The 17,183-nt window shown below is 46.3% G+C and overlaps 1 protein-coding gene across 5 annotated transcripts in view; it reads right to left on the reverse strand.

The window, feature by feature from the left end:
* The window catches only part of EXOC6B (exocyst complex component 6B), a 296,665-nt gene that overhangs the window by 143,585 nt on the left and 135,897 nt on the right, over positions 1-17,183 (reverse strand). For all 5 annotated transcript variants that reach the window (XM_064419169.1, XM_064419174.1, XM_064419173.1 and 2 more), the window contains one exon: positions 9,589-9,657. In XM_064419169.1, the coding sequence (XP_064275239.1) occupies positions 9,589-9,657 (69 nt within the window). The remainder of the gene's footprint in view (positions 1-9,588; positions 9,658-17,183) is intronic.

A 17,183-nucleotide genomic window follows, 5' to 3' on the forward strand; every position in this document is an offset into this window, starting at 1 on the left:
CGAGCTGTTCCAAAAGGATACAGACTATCCACCCTGACAAGATAGTCCTACGTGGATTGTTTGCAGTAAAATAGGGGGGTTATTATTAACTGTGCTTTTTTTTTTAACCTTTTTAATGCACTTTGTGCATCAAAGCAGCTCGAGGGTTGGGGGAGAGGCAGCACAGATAAAAATGTCAGTGCTGAGATAGGACAAATTTATAGTAAATCCCTGGCAGCTCCCATTTATCTAAATTATCCAGCTCTGGATTCTCCAGAAATCCTTCGGCAGCTCCAGTTTTTAAGGCTGTTTTTACCTCAGAATCCGCTCCCTTTTTCTTTCTGCCTTGTTGCCTCTGTTTTTGGACACTTGTTCTTTCCCCTAAAATGACCCCTTTGTAGCTGGGATCAAAGAGCTGGGAGTGTCAATCCCAGTGTCTTCAGGAACATGTGAAGAACCTCAAAGTAATTGGGAAGCAATTAGCACCGAGCTAAAAAAACCCACCCCGCCGAGGCAGAGCCTAAATGAGCACTAACAGGCACCAGCCCCGCTCAGGGAAGAGTTTAAGGGACTTAAATCACCCTCAGCTGCCTCCTGACAACTTTTTGGGAGCACCTTCAGTGCAGCCCACTCTCCCTTGAGTTTTTTCTTGGCTTTTTTTTTTTTTAATTTCATTCCTTTCTGCTTTGGGTTCGCTCTTTGCTTTCTGCCTCGCTGCAGCTTAGGGGAAACATGAAACACAAAACTGCTTTTCATTTTGTGTTGTGTAAAGCGAAGCCATCCCATGTCTTGGCCTGGAAATCCAAGGCACCCAGCAGCTGCTGAGATGCTCCTGCAGATAAACCAGCTGGCCCAGGCCTCACCTCTCCTCCTTTATTTTGGATATTGATCAAAGCAGCCCCAGCATTACACAGACTTTGGTCAGAGGCAGCACAAAGGATCGACCCATCGATGGTGAAATCACGTCCTGGGCTTGTTTTGAGATCACAATATTGCCATTTTCCACAGCCCCTGTGCCAGGAGGGGATGGAGCTGATGCCACCAGCGCGGGCTGCTGATGGCCTGAGATGGGCCAGGGCTGCTGAGCTCGGCCTGGGCTGGGCTTGGGCTCAGCATCAGCAAAAACCAGGCCAGACCTGGTCCAACTGACCCTGAAATCCCTGGGTTTGCTGTTGGTGTGCCTTTCCAAAACCTTTTACTGCAATGGGATGGAGGCACCCTAAGATTTTGGGATGTTTTATCCCAGATCTCACAGATCCAAACCCTTCCCATGCTCATCTCTCCCTCAGGCAGCCCCTTCCTCTCCAGGAAAGGAATTGGGATGAACAATCCCAAAAAACATCCCAGGAGAGCCTGAAAAGGCTGAACAGAACCTGGGCTAGGGCACAGGATCAGCTCAAACCAGGCCAGGCCTTGCCCAGCTGACCCTGAAATCCCTGGATTTGCTGCCAGTGTGCCTTTCTTAAACCTTTCACTGGTTTGGGATGGAGGCACCCTAAAGATGTTGGGATGTTTTATCCCAGATCTCAGAGATCCAAACCCTTCCCATGCTCATCTGTCCCTCAGGCAGCCCCTTCCTCCCCAGGAAAGGAACTGGGATGAACAATCCCATAAAACATGAGCGTGGAGCTCGGGATCAGCTCAAACCAGGCCAGACCCCAAAATTCTCATGCCTTAGACTTGCTGCCAGTGCCCTCCTTAAATCGTTCACAGATTCCCAGACTGCTTTGGAATGGAGGCACCCTAAAGATGTTGAGATGTTTTATCCCAGACCTGCAGAAATCCAAACCCTTCCCATGCTCATCTCTCCCTCAGGCAGCCCCTTCCTCCCCAGGGAAGGAATTGGGATGAACAATCCCATAAAACATCCCAGGAGAGCCTGAAAAGGCTGAACAGAACCTGGGCTGGGCTTAGGGCTCAGGATCAGCTCAAACCAGGCCAGGCCTTGCCCAACTGACCCTGAAAATCCCATCTTTGGATTTGTTACCAGTTCCTCTCCTTAAATCATTCACAGATTCCCAGACTGGTTCAGGATGGAGACACCCTGAAGAAGTTGGGACGTTTTGTTTGATATCTGCAGAGATCCAAACCTTTCCCATGCTCATCTCTCCTTCAGGCAGCCCCTTCCTCCCCAGGAAAGGAATTGGGATGAACAATCCCATAAAACATCCCAGGAGAGCCTGTCCTGCCCCGCAGCCGCCACCACGCCAAGGTCCAGCTCTCAATTAACCCCCGCCTGACCTTCCTTCACTTTCTTTCCCCCTGCTCTGCCCTTCCTGCCAAAGTTCAGCGTTTCCTGGAAAAGTCTCCGTGCCTGTTGGATGTTGTCCTTCGCCTTGGTTGCCGAGGGAAGGATTTGCAGGATTTACAGGTGCCTGGCCCCCTCTGGAAGCCCATGACCGCGGGCTGACCCCCCGGTACAATATGTGAACTCCTGCCCTGCTGATAAGGCTGCCAGATAGGAGCAGGAGTTTGCAAATAATCCTTTGGGAATTTATAAGCAGCGCAGCCATAAAACCGAGGTGACTGGAAGGTCGATTTCACTAAAAATAATAAATATCTCAATGTTTATTCAACGTGGGCCTTTTTAACTGCAGGCCAAGCTCCGAGATAACGCCATTGTAAATGACAAATATTGGGAGTTTTGGGGAACTATTACATTATGATCCTTCCGTCTGACACTGCCGGGGCCGTTCCCTCGATGCTGTGCAGGATCTCTGACACTGCTCCACCCGAGCTGGGCCTAGAAAGCCAGGCCAGGATTCAGGCTCAGGTCAGCAAAAGGGCAATTTGCTGCTCAGGGGTTTTTTTTCCTGCTCCTGGCTCCCTAAAACACCTTCCCTAGAGCTGTGCTTGGATTTCTGCTCATTGTTAATTCTCGTCCCTGTTTGCAGGGTCTGGAATGGGGATGAACAGGAGGAATGGGAGCAGGGGCTGGAATGGGAGCAGGGGCTGGCCCCAGCTCAGGGTGGGGACAGAGCTGCTGGCACTGAACCCCTGCCCTACTTGAACCTCTCCAAGGAATCCCTGAGGTTGGAAAAATCCTCTGGGGCTGAATCCAACCATCCCCAGTGCTGTCCTGTGTGTCCCCAAGTGATGCCTCAGGTTTTAATTTTATATTTTTCAGATCCTGAACTGCTTTAGTGTGTGGGTCTGAGCTTCACATGAGGGGATGGTGAGCTCTGTGCACAGAGCAGGGAGACAAAACAATTCCTGCTCCAGCTGGGACCAAGGACAAATGATCCAAATCTCAGCCCAGGAGCACAAACAACAGCAGAATGAAGAGAAAAAAAAACAGGATAAGACTTTATAACCTAAAGCTGGGATTGGACACTGAACTGCAATGTGCACATGGAGCAGAGCTGAGCCCAGGGAGAGACCCCGGGATCATCGTGCATTTTGGGACCATTTGGGTTCATCTTGGGACCATTTCAGTTTATCTTGGGTTCATTTTGGGACCATTTGGGTTCACCTTGGATTCATTTGGGACCATTTGGATTCACCCTGGGTGCAGCCCTGGCTGGGCTCTTGTGCTGCCCAAGGTGCATCCACGGAGGAGATCCTTTGAATAAATCCCTGCTTTATCCTGTAACTCTGTCTGCTCTCTGTTCCAGCTCAGCCTTCCCAAGGCATCACAAGGGCCACGTCCCTGCAGGGATGGGGACTGCTGGAAAACCCTTCCCACAAAGGAATTTTCCCAATATCCGACCTAAACCTCCCCTGGCTGCTCCCTCTCATCCCATCCCACGTTCCCCCATCCCTTGTAGGGACACCACCATCCAGCCCCTGCACCATTCCCACCTCCAGAAGGAGACAATCCCACCCAGATCCATCCCATGGATCTGCTGCTTCCCCTGACACATTTCTGAGGATCAATCCCCTTTTCTGATTAGAAAGACAACAAAATCCCCAATGCAGAGACAAACCCATTTCTGTTATGTGAAGCAAAGCAATTTCATGTCTTGGCCTTGAAATCCATGGAATGCAACCATTTGGAATGTTCAAAACTGCCCCATCCACCAGCAGAAGCTGCTGACCCTCCTCAGAACACCTTTGTGGACAATCACACCAGCAAATCCATAATAAATCCAAATCAAATTCATAATCAATCCAAATTAAATCCATATTAAATCCAAATTAAGTCCTTTTAAAATCCAAATTACATCAATAATAAATCCATATTAAACCTATATCAAACCCATATTAAACCCATATCAAATCCATATCAAATCCATGTCAAACCCACACTCTTGTGTCAAACCAAGGCCTGGCAGCCCCTCGAACAGGATTCCTAATCCCATTTCCATGATCCCCATTCCTCCCTGAAGTTTTCCCAAATAAAGTGGCACTTTCAGCCCCCCCAGCCTTTCAGCTCCCTCCTAATTCCCAATTAACAAACTCCTGCTCCCTCCCAGCTCCGCCTGGAGCGCTGGGATATTCCTCCAAGATAAACACAGCCACGCATTTTGGGGAGGGGAGCTTCTCATTCCATGAAAATCTCACGGCAACGTGGCCAAATGACCTAATTATGAACAGATGAGGGGCACAAAAAGATGTTTTATAGGAACGGGGCTTCTGACAGTTCCTTTCCTTCAGCAAACCCGTGTGGATCGCTGGAGACTCCGGGAACTGGGAAACAATTCCCTCTCCAGGCTGGGAAGGGAGGAAAGCTGGCAACACAGAGCTCCTTTCATCTCCTGCCTGGGATTTGGGCTGCCCAACCACAGGGGAGGAGCCCCACGACAGCTCCTGGGCTCCAACAGCCCTGGAAAAGGGATGCAGGTTCCCTGGAATGGCAGATTCAGGGCCTGGATGCTCCTGGAAGCTCCTGGAAGGTTGGAGGGTGGGCTTCAAATGTCCCTAAAAAGAGATGAGGCTCCACAGATTCCTTGGATCAGGAGGTTCAAGGCTTGGATTCATCCCCAAAATTAAAATTTGGATGGTGAGTCCCCAAGGCCCTGGAAAAGCTAAGAGACTCCACAAGTTCCTTGGAATGGCAGATTCGGGGCTTGGATGCTCCTGGAAACATCCTCGGAATTCAGAGTTGGAGGGTGGGCTCCAAATGTCCCTAGAAAAGGATGAGGCTCCACAGTTTCCTTGGATCAGGAGATTCAAGGCTTGGATGCATCCCTGAAATTCAGGGTTGGAGAGTAAGTTCCAAAGGCCCTGAAAAAGGGATGAGACTCCACAAATTCCTTGGAATGGCAGATTCAGGATTTGGATGCTCCTGGAAACATCCTTGGAATTCAGAGTTGGAGGGTGAGCTCCAAATGTCCCTAAAAAGGGATGAGGCTCCACAGCTTCTTTGGATCTGGAAATTCAAGGCTCAGATGCATCCCAAATATTCAAATTTGGAGGGTGAGCTCCTAAGGCCCTGCAAAAGGGATGCAGGTTCCTTGGAATGGCAAAATCCAGGCCTGGATGCTGCTGGAAGCATCCCTGAAACCCAGAGTTGGAGCATGAGTTCCAAAGGTCCTTAAAAGGGATGAGGCTCCACAGGTTCTGTGGATCAGGAGATTCAAGGCTTGGATGCAGCCCGAAATTCAGAGTGGGAGGGTGAGCTCCAAAGGCCCAGGAAAAGGGATGAGACTCCCTGGAATGTCACATTCAAGGCTTGGATGCTCCTGGATACATTCTGGAAAAAAGTTCTATGGCACATTCAAGGCTTGGAAGCATCCCTGAAATTGAAGATTGCAGAGAGAGCTCCAAGGCCCAGGAAAAGGGAAGAGACCCCTGAAGTTCCTTGGAATGGGACAGTCAAGGCTTGGAAACATCCCCAAAATTAAAATTTGGAGCGTGAATTCCCAAGGCCCTGGGAAAGGGATGAGACTCCACAAGTTCCTTGGAATGGCAGATTCAGGATTTGGATGCTCCTGGAAACATCCTTGGAATTCAAAGTTGGAGGGTGAGCTCCAAATGTCCCTAAAAAGGGATGAGGCTCCACAGCTTCTTTGGATCTGGAAATTCAAGGCTCAGATGCATCCCAAATATTCAAATTTGGAGGGTGAGCTCCTAAGGCCCTGCAAAAGGGATGCAGGTTCCTTGGAATGGCAAAATCCAGGCCTGGATGCTGCTGGAAGCATCCCTGAAACCCAGAGTTGGAGCATGAGTTCCAAAGGTCCTTAAAAGGGATGAGGCTCCACAGGTTCTGTGGATCAGGAGATTCAAGGCTCGGATGCAGCCCGAAATTCAGAGTGGGAGGGTGAGCTCCTGAGCCCAGGAAAAGGGATGAGACTCCCTGGAATGTCACATTCAAGGCTTGGATGCTCCTGGATACATTCTGGAAAAAAGTTCTATGGCACATTCAAGGCTTGGAAGCATCCCCGAAATTGAAGATTGGAGAGAGAGCTCCAAAGGCCCAGGAAAAGGGAAGAGACTCCACAAGTTCCTTGGAATGGGACATTGAAGGCTTGGATTCATCCCCAAAATTAAAATTTGGAGGGTGAATTCCCAAGGCCCTGGGAAAGGGATGAGACTCCACAAATTCCTTGGAATGGCAGATTCAGGGCTTGGATGCTCCTGGAAACATCCTTGGAATTCAAAGTTGGAGGGTGAGCTCCAAATGTCCCTAAAAAGGGATGAGGTTCCACAGGTTCCTTGGATCAGGAGATTCAAGGCTCGGATGCATCCCTGAAATTCAAATTTGAAGGGTGAGTTCCTAAGGCACTGGAAAAGGGATGCAAGTTCCTTGGAATGGCAAAATCCAGGCCTGGATGCTGCTGGAAGCATCCCTGAAACCCAGAGTTGGAGCATGAGTTCCAAAGGTCCTTAAAAGAGATGAGGCTCCACAGGTTCTGTGGATCAGGAGATTCAAGGCTTGGATGCAGCCCGAAATTCAGAGTGGGAGGGTGAGCTCCAAAGGCCCAGGAAAAGGGATGAGACTCCCTGGAATGTCACATTCAAGGCTTGGATGCTCCTGGATACATTCTGGAAAAAAGTTCTATGGCACATTCAAGGCTTGGAAGCATCCCTGAAATTGAAGATTGCAGAGAGAGCTCCAAGGCCCAGGAAAAGGGAAGAGACCCCTGAAGTTCCTTGGAATGGGACAGTCAAGGCTTGGAAACATCCCCAAAATTAAAATTTGGAGCATGAATTCCCAAGGCCCTGGGAAAGGGATGAGACTCCACAAGTTCCTTGGAATGGCAGATTCAGGACTTGGATGCTCCTGGAAACATCCTTGGAATTCAAAGTTGGAGGGTGAGCTCCAAATGTCCCTAAAAAGGGATGAGGCTCCACAGCTTCTTTGGATCTGGAAATTCAAGGCTCAGATGCATCCCTGAAATTCAAATTTGGAGGGTGAACTCCCAAGGCACTGGAAAAGGGATGCAAGTTCCTTGGAATGGCAAAACCAAGGCCTGGATGCTGCTGGAAGCATCCCTGAAACCCAGAGTTGGAGCATGAGTTCCAAAGATGCCTAAAAAGGGATGAGGCTCCACAGGTTCTGTGGATCAGGAGATTCAAGGCTTGGAAGCATCCCTGAAATTGGAGGTTGGAGAGAGAGCTCCAAAGGCCCAGGAAAAGGGAAGAGACTCCTCAAGTTCCTTGGAATGGGACAGTCAAGGCTTGGATTCATCCCCAAAATTAAAATTTGGAGGGTGAATTCCCAAGGCCCTGGGAAAGGGATGAGACTCCACAAATTCCTTGGAATTGCAGATTCAGGATTTGGATGCTCCTGGAAACATCCTTGGAATTCAAAGTTGGAGGGTGAGCTCCAAATGTCCCCAAAAAGGGATGAGGCTCCACAGCTTCTTTGGATCTGGAAATTCAAGGCTCAGATGCATCCCTGAAATTCAAATTTGGAGGGTGAACTCCCAAGGCACTGGAAAAGGGATGCAAGTTCCTTGGAATGGCAAAACCAAGGCCTGGATGCTGCTGGAAGCATCCCTGAAACCCAGAGTTGGAGCATGAGTTCCAAAGGTGCCTAAAAAGGGATAAGGCTCCACAGGTTCTGTGGATCAGGAGATTCAAGGCTCAGATGCATCTCTGGAATTCAGAGTGGGAGGGGGAGCTCCAAAGGCCCTGGAAAAGGGATGAGACTCCACAGGTTCCTTGGATCAAGAGATTTAAGGCTTGGATGCTACTGGAAGCATCCCAAAAATTCCCAATTCAAATTTGGAGGATGAGCTCCCAAGGTTCCTTATCTGCCTTCATTACAAATTAATATTTTAAAAAATCACTGTACTCAGAATTCCCAGGAGCCAGCCTGTGGAAACAGGAGCTCCCTGGGACAGCTCCAAGGAACCATTTCCAGGCAAAAAACGAACTCCTGGCACAATCTGTGGGAATTTTCCCCTCAGGAATCTCGGTGATCCGGGCAAGGGTGGATTTGGGGATGGCAGCAAAGCTGCTCCTGTCAGACAGAGCTGGCAGGGCAGCGAAGGTCTCCAAGGTGCAGAAAATGATCCATTTCTGAGGAATTCCTGCCCAAAACTCCTCCTTTTCCATGGAATAGTGAAATTACTGTGGCCAAAGAAGAATTCTTGGAGCAAACAGCATCGGAATCTGACCAGTTCCTGCCCAAAACTCTCCCATTTTTCAGGGAATAACGAAATTGCTGCAACCAAAAAAAGTATTCCTGGAGAAAACAGCATCAGAATCCAAACATTTTGTCCCCCCAAACTCCTCCATTTGTACAGAATAACAAAGTTACTGAATGCAAAGAATCCTTGGAGAAAATGGTATCAGAGAATCCAACCAATCCCTGCCCAAAACTCTCCCATTCCCACAGAATAACAAAATTTCTGCATCCAGAGAGGAATTCTTGGAGGAAACATCATCAGAATCCAACCAATTCCTCCCCAAAACTCCTCCATTCCCATGGAATAACGGAATTCCTCCATCCAAAGAGGAATTCTTGGAGAAAACAATGTCAGAATCCAATCAATTCCTGCCCAAAACTCTCCCATTTCAATGGAATATCGAAGTTAATGGATCCAAAAAGTTCTCAGAGATAATGGTACCAGAGAATCCAATCAATTCCTGCCCAAAACTCCTCCATTTCCATGGAATATTGAAATTACTGCATCCAAAAAAAGTATTGTTGGAGAAAACAGCATCAGAACCCAACAAATTCCTGCCCAAAATTCTCCCATTCCCACAGAATAATTCATTTTCCTTGGAAAAACAGCCTCAGAATCCAACCAATCCCTGCCCCAAACTCTCCCATTTTACTGAAAAATGGAATTCCTGCATCCAAAGAGGAATTCTTGCAGGAAACAGCATCAGAATCCAACCAATTCCTCACCAAAATTCCTCCATTTCCAAGGAACAATGGAATTCCTGCATCCAAAGAGGAATTCTTGGAGGAAACAGCATCAGAATCCAACCAATTCCTCACCAAAATTCCTCCATTTCCATGGAAAAATGGAATTTCTGGATCCAAAGAGGAATTCTTGGAGGAAAGCCCAACAACTACGAAATATAAACACATGAAAAAATCCAGATTTGGGACAGCAGGAGAAAATTCCTTTGCATTTCTGTGCCCTGCTTGAAGGAATTCCACAGATTTTCCCCAGATTTTCCTCCCTCAGGGATGCACATCCCAGGATAAAGGAGGGAGGGGCAGCTCCATGGAATTCCCCAGAGCAGGAAAATCCCGGATTCACTCACCAGGACGGAGTAGATGTGGAGGCATCGATAGACCGGGGAGAAATCCACCAAATCCTGGGCTCCAGGCACCTAAAACAGGGAGAAAATCCATGAAAAACCTGGGAAACTCACCAAAAATCCATGGATGAGGAAGTAAAACTGCAAGAAATCTAATTATGGGTAAGTGGAGCACCAAAATATCACAGACAGACAAGTGAAATACGAAAAAAAATCACATTTAAATAAGTTTGTCGCTCCAAAAAATCACATTTAAGTGAATGAAACTATGAAAAACTTAAATTTAAATAAGCCTTGCTCTAAATAATCCCATCTAGATGAATGCAAGTTATAAAAATTTCATTTATAAGTAAGTAGAAGTGCAAAAAATTTAAATATGGGTAAGTGGAACTCTAAAATATCAAAGAGAGACAAGTGAAATACTGAAAAAAAAATCACACTTAAATAAGTTTGTCGCTCTAAAAACATCGCATTTAGATGAACTAAACTAAGAAAAAAATCAAATTTAAATAAGCCTCACTCTAAAAAATAACATCTAGGTGAGTGCAAGTCACAAAAATTTCATTTATAAATAAGTAGAAGTGCAAAAAATTTAAATATGGGTACGTGGAACTCTAAAATATCACAGAGAGACAACTGAAATACAAAAAAAATCACATTTAAATAAGTTTGTCGCTCGAAAAAATCACATTTAGATGAACTAAACTATGAAAAAATTAAATTTAAATAAGCCTCACTCTAAAAAATCCCATCTAGGTGAGTGCAAGTCATAAAAATTTCATTTATAAGTAAGTAGAACAGCAAAAAAATAAACATGGGTAAGAGGAATTCTAAAATATCAGAGAGAGACAAATAAAATCCTAAAAAAAATCACATTTAAGTAAGTTTGTTGCTGCAAAAAATCACATTTAAGTGAATGAAACTAAAAAAAAATCAAATTTAAGTGTCACTCTAAAAAATCCAATCTAGGTGAGCGCAAGTCACAAAAATTTCATTTATAAGTAAGTAGAAGTGCAAAAAATTTAAATATGGGTAAGTGGAACTCTAAAATATCACAGAGAGACAAGTGAAATACGAAAAAAATCACATTTAAATTAGTTTGTTGCTCCACAAAATCACATTTAGATGAACTAAACTATGAAAAAATTAAATTTAAATAAGCCTCGCTCTAAAAAATCCCATCTAGGTGAGTGCAAGTCATAAAAATTTCATTTATAAATAAGTAGAACAGCAAAAAAATAAATATGGGTAAGTGGAATTCTAAAATATCACAGAGAGACAAATAAAATCCTAAAAAAAATCACGTTTAAATAAGTTTGTTGCTCCAAAAAATCACATTTAGGTGAATGAAATTTAAAAAAAAAATCAGATTTAAGTAAGTGTCACTCTAAAAAATCCCATCTAGGTGAGCACAACTCATAAAAATTTCATTTATAAATAAGTAGAAGTGCAAAAAATTTAAATATGGGTACGTGGAACTCTAAAATATCACGGAGAGACAACTGAAATCCTAAAAAAACCCAAATATAAATGAAAGTCACTCAAAAAAAATCACATTTAGGGGATTGTAGCTCTGAAGAAATTAAATTTAAATGAGTGTCAGTCCAAAAATTCCCATCCAGGTGAGTGTAGCTCATGAAAATTCCATGGATAAATAAGGATAACTGAAAAAAATTTCAAAAGTGAAAGTGAAACACTAAAAAAAATTTAAATACAGGCAAGTGAAACACTAAAATATCACATGGAGAGAATTGGAATCTTCCCAAAACATCCAGTATAAATAAAAGTCACTCTAAAAAAATCACACTGGGGTAAATGAAACTTTTTAAAAAAATCATATAAATCATATTTCCTTTATTATAAATTATGTAAAAATATAATTTATCAAAATATTTTATCAAGAATTATATAAATCTATGTCACTCCGAAGTGCCACTTTTAGGTGAGTAAAACTCTAAAAAAATAAAATTCAATAAATCCCACACTAAAAAAATCACATTTAGGAAAATGAAACACTAAAAAAAATCACATCTAAATCAGTGTAACTCCAAAAAAATCACTTTTGGGTGAGTGAAGATCTAAAAATTTCCAATTTAAATAAATTCCACTCTAAAAAAATCACATGTAGATGAATATAACTCTTAAAAATGTAAATATAAATAAATTCCTCTCTAAAAAAAATCACATTTAGGTGAGTTCAACTCTAAAAAATCTCATAAATTAACGCTGCTCTAATAAATCAAATTTAGGTGAATAAAACTAAAAAATCACATCTATATCAGGGTAACTCAAAAAAATCACGTTTAGGTGAGTGTAGATCTAAAAAATGCTAATATTAAATAAGTGTCACTGCAAAAAATCACTTTTAGGTGAGTGGAACTTTAAAAAAATTAAACATAAATAAATTCCACTCCAAAAATCACATTTAGGAAAATGAAACTATTAAAAAGTAACATCTATAGAAGTTTAACTAAAAAAAAAAAAAACTTCTAGGGGGGTACAACTCTAAAAATTTCAAATTTAAATAAATTCCACACCAAAAAATCACTTTTAGGTGCGTACTCTAACAAATTCAAATATAAATAAATTCCACTCCAAAAAATCATATTTAGGAAAATGAAAATATAAAAAAATCATATCTATATTAGTGTAACCAAAAAAAAAAAATCACTTCTAGGTGAGTTTAACTCTAAAAAAATTCAAATAGAACTAAATTCCACTCTAAAAAAATCACTTTTAGGTGAACATAACTATAAAAAATCACATTTAAATACGTTTATCACTCCAAAATATCATTTTTTGGTGAGAACAACTCCAACACCAGTGGGTCCAGGACAAAGCCAAGATTCCAGGTATGGAAAAACCCATTTAATTCCTGGGATCTCCACGAGTATTCTGATTTTTCAGGGCTTGGAAGCAGCAAAATTCCCTTCAATGTCGGTTTTGCTCCACTGAAATCCCACGGAACGCTCGGACTCACTCCAGGCACAGAATCCAAGGGATCCTGGCACCACCCCTGCTCTCCTTACGCAACAAAAAGTGGGAAAAAAGGCAAAAACTGGGCAAAAACCCCAGCCCATTCTTTGGATTTCACGTTCGATTTGCTTGAAGGCTCCATTTGGGTTTGATTTTTCCCGGTTTTTCCCCTCGGGAAGAGGCAGCAGGGAGGCTCCGGGATGGGGATGAGGAAGGGAATTTGGGCTGGGTGGGATCAGAGGGGGAATTTGCATTTTGTGTCCTTTGGGGATGTTCCCTTGGCACTCCTTGGCTCGGGCTGAAAGCTCCGGCACCCCAAATCCCGGGAAAAGGGGCAGGGATGAAAGGGGCAGGGATGAAAGGAGAAGGGAAAAGGGGCAGGGATGAAAGGGGCAGGAAAAGGGGCAGGGATGAAAGGTTATTAACATTAAAGCCCATCCTGACGTGCTCCAGGATGGAATTCCCACATCTGCACCTCCAGCTCCTGCCTCTGGAGCTGCTCTGGGAGCAGCCTGGAATGGTGGGAATGTCCCTGTCCCTGTCCCTGTCCCTGTCCCTGTCCCTGTCCCTGTCCCTGTCCCTGTCCTTGTCCAGAGGGGGAATTTGCATTTTGTGTCCTTTAGAGACATTCCCCTTGCATTCCTTGGCTCGGGCTGAAAGCTCCGGCACCCCAAATCCCGGGAAAAGGGGCAGGGATGAAAGGTTGTTAACATTAAAGCCCATCCTGAGATGATCCAGCATGGAATTCCCACATCTGCACCTCCAGCTCCTGCCTCTAGAGCTGCTCTGGGAGAAGCCTGGAATGGTGGGAATGTCTCTGTCCCTGTCCTTGTCCTTGTCCAGAGGGGGAATTTGCATTTTGTGTCCTTTGGGAATGTTCCCTTGGCACTCCTTGGCCTGGGCTGAAAGCTCCGGCACCCCAAATCCCAGGAAAAGGAGCAGGGATGAAAGAAGGGAAAGGGGCAGGGATGAAAGGGGCAGGGAAAGGGGCAGAGATGAAAGGTTATTAACATTAAAGCCCATCCTGAGGTGATCCAGGATGGAATTCCCACATCTGCACCTCCAGCTCCTGCCTCTAGAGCTGCTCTGGGAGAAGCCTGGAATGGTGGGAATGTCCCTGTCCCTGTCCCTGTCCCTGTCCCTGTCCCTGTCCAGAGGGGAATTTGCATTTTGTGTCCTTTGGGGATGTTCCCTTGGCACTCCTTGGCTCGGGCTGAAAGCTCTGGCACCCCAAATCCCGGGAAAAGGAGCAGGGATGAAATGGGCAGGGAAAGGGGCAGGGATGAAAGGCCCCACGGACAGCCCTGGCAATGGTGTTGTTTTCCCGGATTTTAATGAGGCTGGCAGGGAGCTGGGGTGAGGAAAGGGCAGCTTGGGGCTCAGGGAGAATTCCCAACCCCAAAGCGCCCCGGGCAGGGTCCTGGAGACTCCTCAGCAGGGATGGGGAGGGAAAAATGGGACTGGGAAAAACTCTTCTGTGAGGTGGAAATGGATCTGGTAAAGGATCGCAGGGTGAGAGGGAAATCAGTCCTGGCTGGAGCTGGAATGGGGGATCCCAGCATCCCAGACTGGTTTGGGAGGGGAGGGACATTAATGCCCATCCTGGGGTGATCCCAGTGCTGCAGGATGGGATTCCCACACCTGCACCCTCAGGATTCTGTGGGATAAATTCCTCTCTGATGTGGAACTGGAGTGAAAGAATCTCCTCCATGCAAGGAAAATCAGATCTCGGCACTGCAGAGGTTCCTGGCTGGAGCTGAAATGAGGGATCCCAAAATCCCAGACTGGTTTGGGATGGGAGGGATCCTAATGGGGGGACCCTGAGGTGATCCAGGATGGGATTCCCACACCTGCACCCTCAGGCACTGCCTCTGGAGCTGCTCTGGGAGCAGCCTGGGATGGTGGGAGTGTCCCTGGACATGGCAGGGCTGCAGTGGGATGGGATTTTGTGGGATAAGTTCCTCTGTGGGGTGGAAATGGAGCTGTTAAAAGGTCGCAGGGTGTGAGGGAAATCACTCCTGGGGGCTGCAGAGGGGCTGGAGCCGGAATGGGGGATCCCAAAATCCCAGACTGGTTTGGGATGGGAGGGACATTAAAGCCCATCCTGGGGTGATCCCAGTGCTGCAGGATGGGATTCCCACATCTGCACCATCAGGATTTTGTGGGATAAATTCCTCTCTGATGCGGAATCAGAGTGAAAGAATTCCTTCTTGGGAACTCCTTCTTGGGAAGGAATTCCCTCCTGGAAGGGTGAGGAGGGGCTGGGTTGGAATTCCCAGATTTCAGGTGGCTGTCCCTGGATGATTTTTGAATTGATGATTTTTAAGGTCCCTTCCATCCCAAGCCATCCCATGATTCCATGAAATCCTCCCTCTGCCTGGATTAACACATCACACAATGACCCTGTCTCACGTTCAGCAGTTCAGGTGTTCAGCTGCTCTTTCAATATTCAGACACATCTAAAAATCCACTGCGTTTGGCACTGAAGAAGTGCCTGCATTTCCTGAGCCAGAGCAGCACTTCCAGCGCTCCCAGCAATCCATAAATCCCTGATTTTTGGGACGTGCCAATGCCACGGGAGCTCGGGCTGCCCCAGGCCAGGACTGACGGCTCCCCTGACTCCCCCTCCAGCCCAATCCTGCTTTTTATTCCTCTTGATTCCCAGAACAAAGGATTTATTCATCTTATCCCAAAATTTCCCAGTCCACGCCACGTCAACCTCCCAATCTCATTCCCAAATCCTGCAGCAAGCACGTTCCCAGAGCCGGGAACACCCAGACCATCCCTGCAGCACATTTAACCCCTGCAAGGCGCGTCTGCCACGGAAACCTGCAGCCCTGGCTGCCACCAGCACGGGGCTGGCTCAGGGTTAGGGAAGCCATGCTCTGGGTTTGGATAATTTGGGATACGAGGGTTAAATTGGGAGAGGAGGGTTAATTTAGGATAGGAGGGTTAATTTGGGATGCAAGGATAAATTTGGGATATGAAGGTTAATTTGGGATACGAGAGTTAATTTGGGATATAAGGGTTAATTTTGGAGAGGAGTGTTAATTTGGGATTGAGGGTTAATTTGGGATATGAAGGTTAATTTGGGAGAGGAGGGTTAATTTGGGATACAAGAGTTAATTTGGGATATAAGGGGATAATTTGGGATGCAAGGGTTAATTTGGGATATGAGGATTAATTTGGGATATAAGGGTTAATTTGGGAGAGGAGACTTAATTTGGGATGTGAGGGTTAATTTGGGAGAGGAGAGTTAATTCAGGATATAAGGATTAACTTGGCATAGGAGAGTTAATTTGGGATACGAGGGTTAATCTGGGATATAAGGTTTAATTCGGGATATAAGGGTTAATTTGGGAGAGGAGGGTTAATTTGGGATAGGAGGGTTAATTCAGGATACAAGGGTTAATATGGGATACGAGAGTTAATTTGGGATATAAGGGTTAATTTTGGAGAGGAGGGTTAATATGGGATACGAGGGTTAATTTGGATATAAGGGTTAATCTGGGACACAAGGGTTAATTTGGGATATGAGGGTTAATTTGGGATACAAGGGTTAATCTGGGATGTGAGGGTTAATTTGGAACATGAGGGTTTGGATCTCAGATCCTTGGTGGGCTTTGGTATAAAGGCAGGACACGAGCCCAGGTTCTGTCCCCCAGTGAGGGTGAAAACCCTCCAGACTGGAACACCAGGAATTCCAGAGGAGCCAAATCCGGGGATTTGGGAACCATCCCAGAGTCCCAGTGATGGGAATCCATGGATGAGCTGGGGCACAGGGACACGGGACAGGGCACGAGCCGGGGGGAACTGCAAGTGACACCACAGGAATTATCCCCAAAACTGCACTGCTGCCTCCAGTCATGGCCCCGCTCCAACCCAGCTCTGGAGTCCTCAGGAAAAGGATCTGGAGCTGCTGGAGAGAGCCCAGGGGACATCAGGGAGCTGGAGCCAGGCTGGGAGAGCTGGGAATGTTCACCTGGAGAAGGGATGGCTCCAGGGAGAGCTCAGAGTCCCCCCTGAGCCTCCTTTGCTCCAGGCTCAGCCCCTTCCCAGCTCCCTCAGGGATTCTGCAGCCCCTTCCCAGCTCCCTCAGGGATTCTGCAGCCCCTTCCCAGCTCCCTCAGGGATTCTGCAGCCCCTTCCCAGCTCCCTCAGGGATTCTGCAGCCCCTTCCCAGCTCCCTCAGGGATTCTGCAGCCCCTTCCCAGCTCCCTCAGGGATTCTGCAGCCCCTTCCCAGCTCCCTCAGGGATTCTGCAGCCCCTTCCCAGCTCCCTCAGGGATTCTGCAGCCCCTTCCCAGCTCCCTCAGGGATTCTGCAGCCCCTTCCCAGCTCCTCAGGGATTCTGCAGCCCCTTCCCAGCTCCCTCAGGAATTCTCCAGCCCTTCCCAGCTCCCTCAGGGATGCTCCAGCCCCTTCCCAGCTCCAATCCCTTCCCTAGGCACGCTCCAGCCCCTCCAGGTCTCTCTTGTCATGTGGAGCCCAAAATTGAAACGGCTCCATCTCTGCTTGAGAGGTTTTTGTGGCCAACAAATCAATAATTTTCTTTCCAAAAAGGACAATTCCCCAGGAGGATTCACTCTGGTGACCCAGGGACAGCACCCAGGGAATGCTGG

This window comes from Passer domesticus, chromosome 4 (genome assembly GCF_036417665.1).
Source record: "Passer domesticus isolate bPasDom1 chromosome 4, bPasDom1.hap1, whole genome shotgun sequence".
NCBI lineage: Eukaryota > Metazoa > Chordata > Aves > Passeriformes > Passeridae > Passer > Passer domesticus.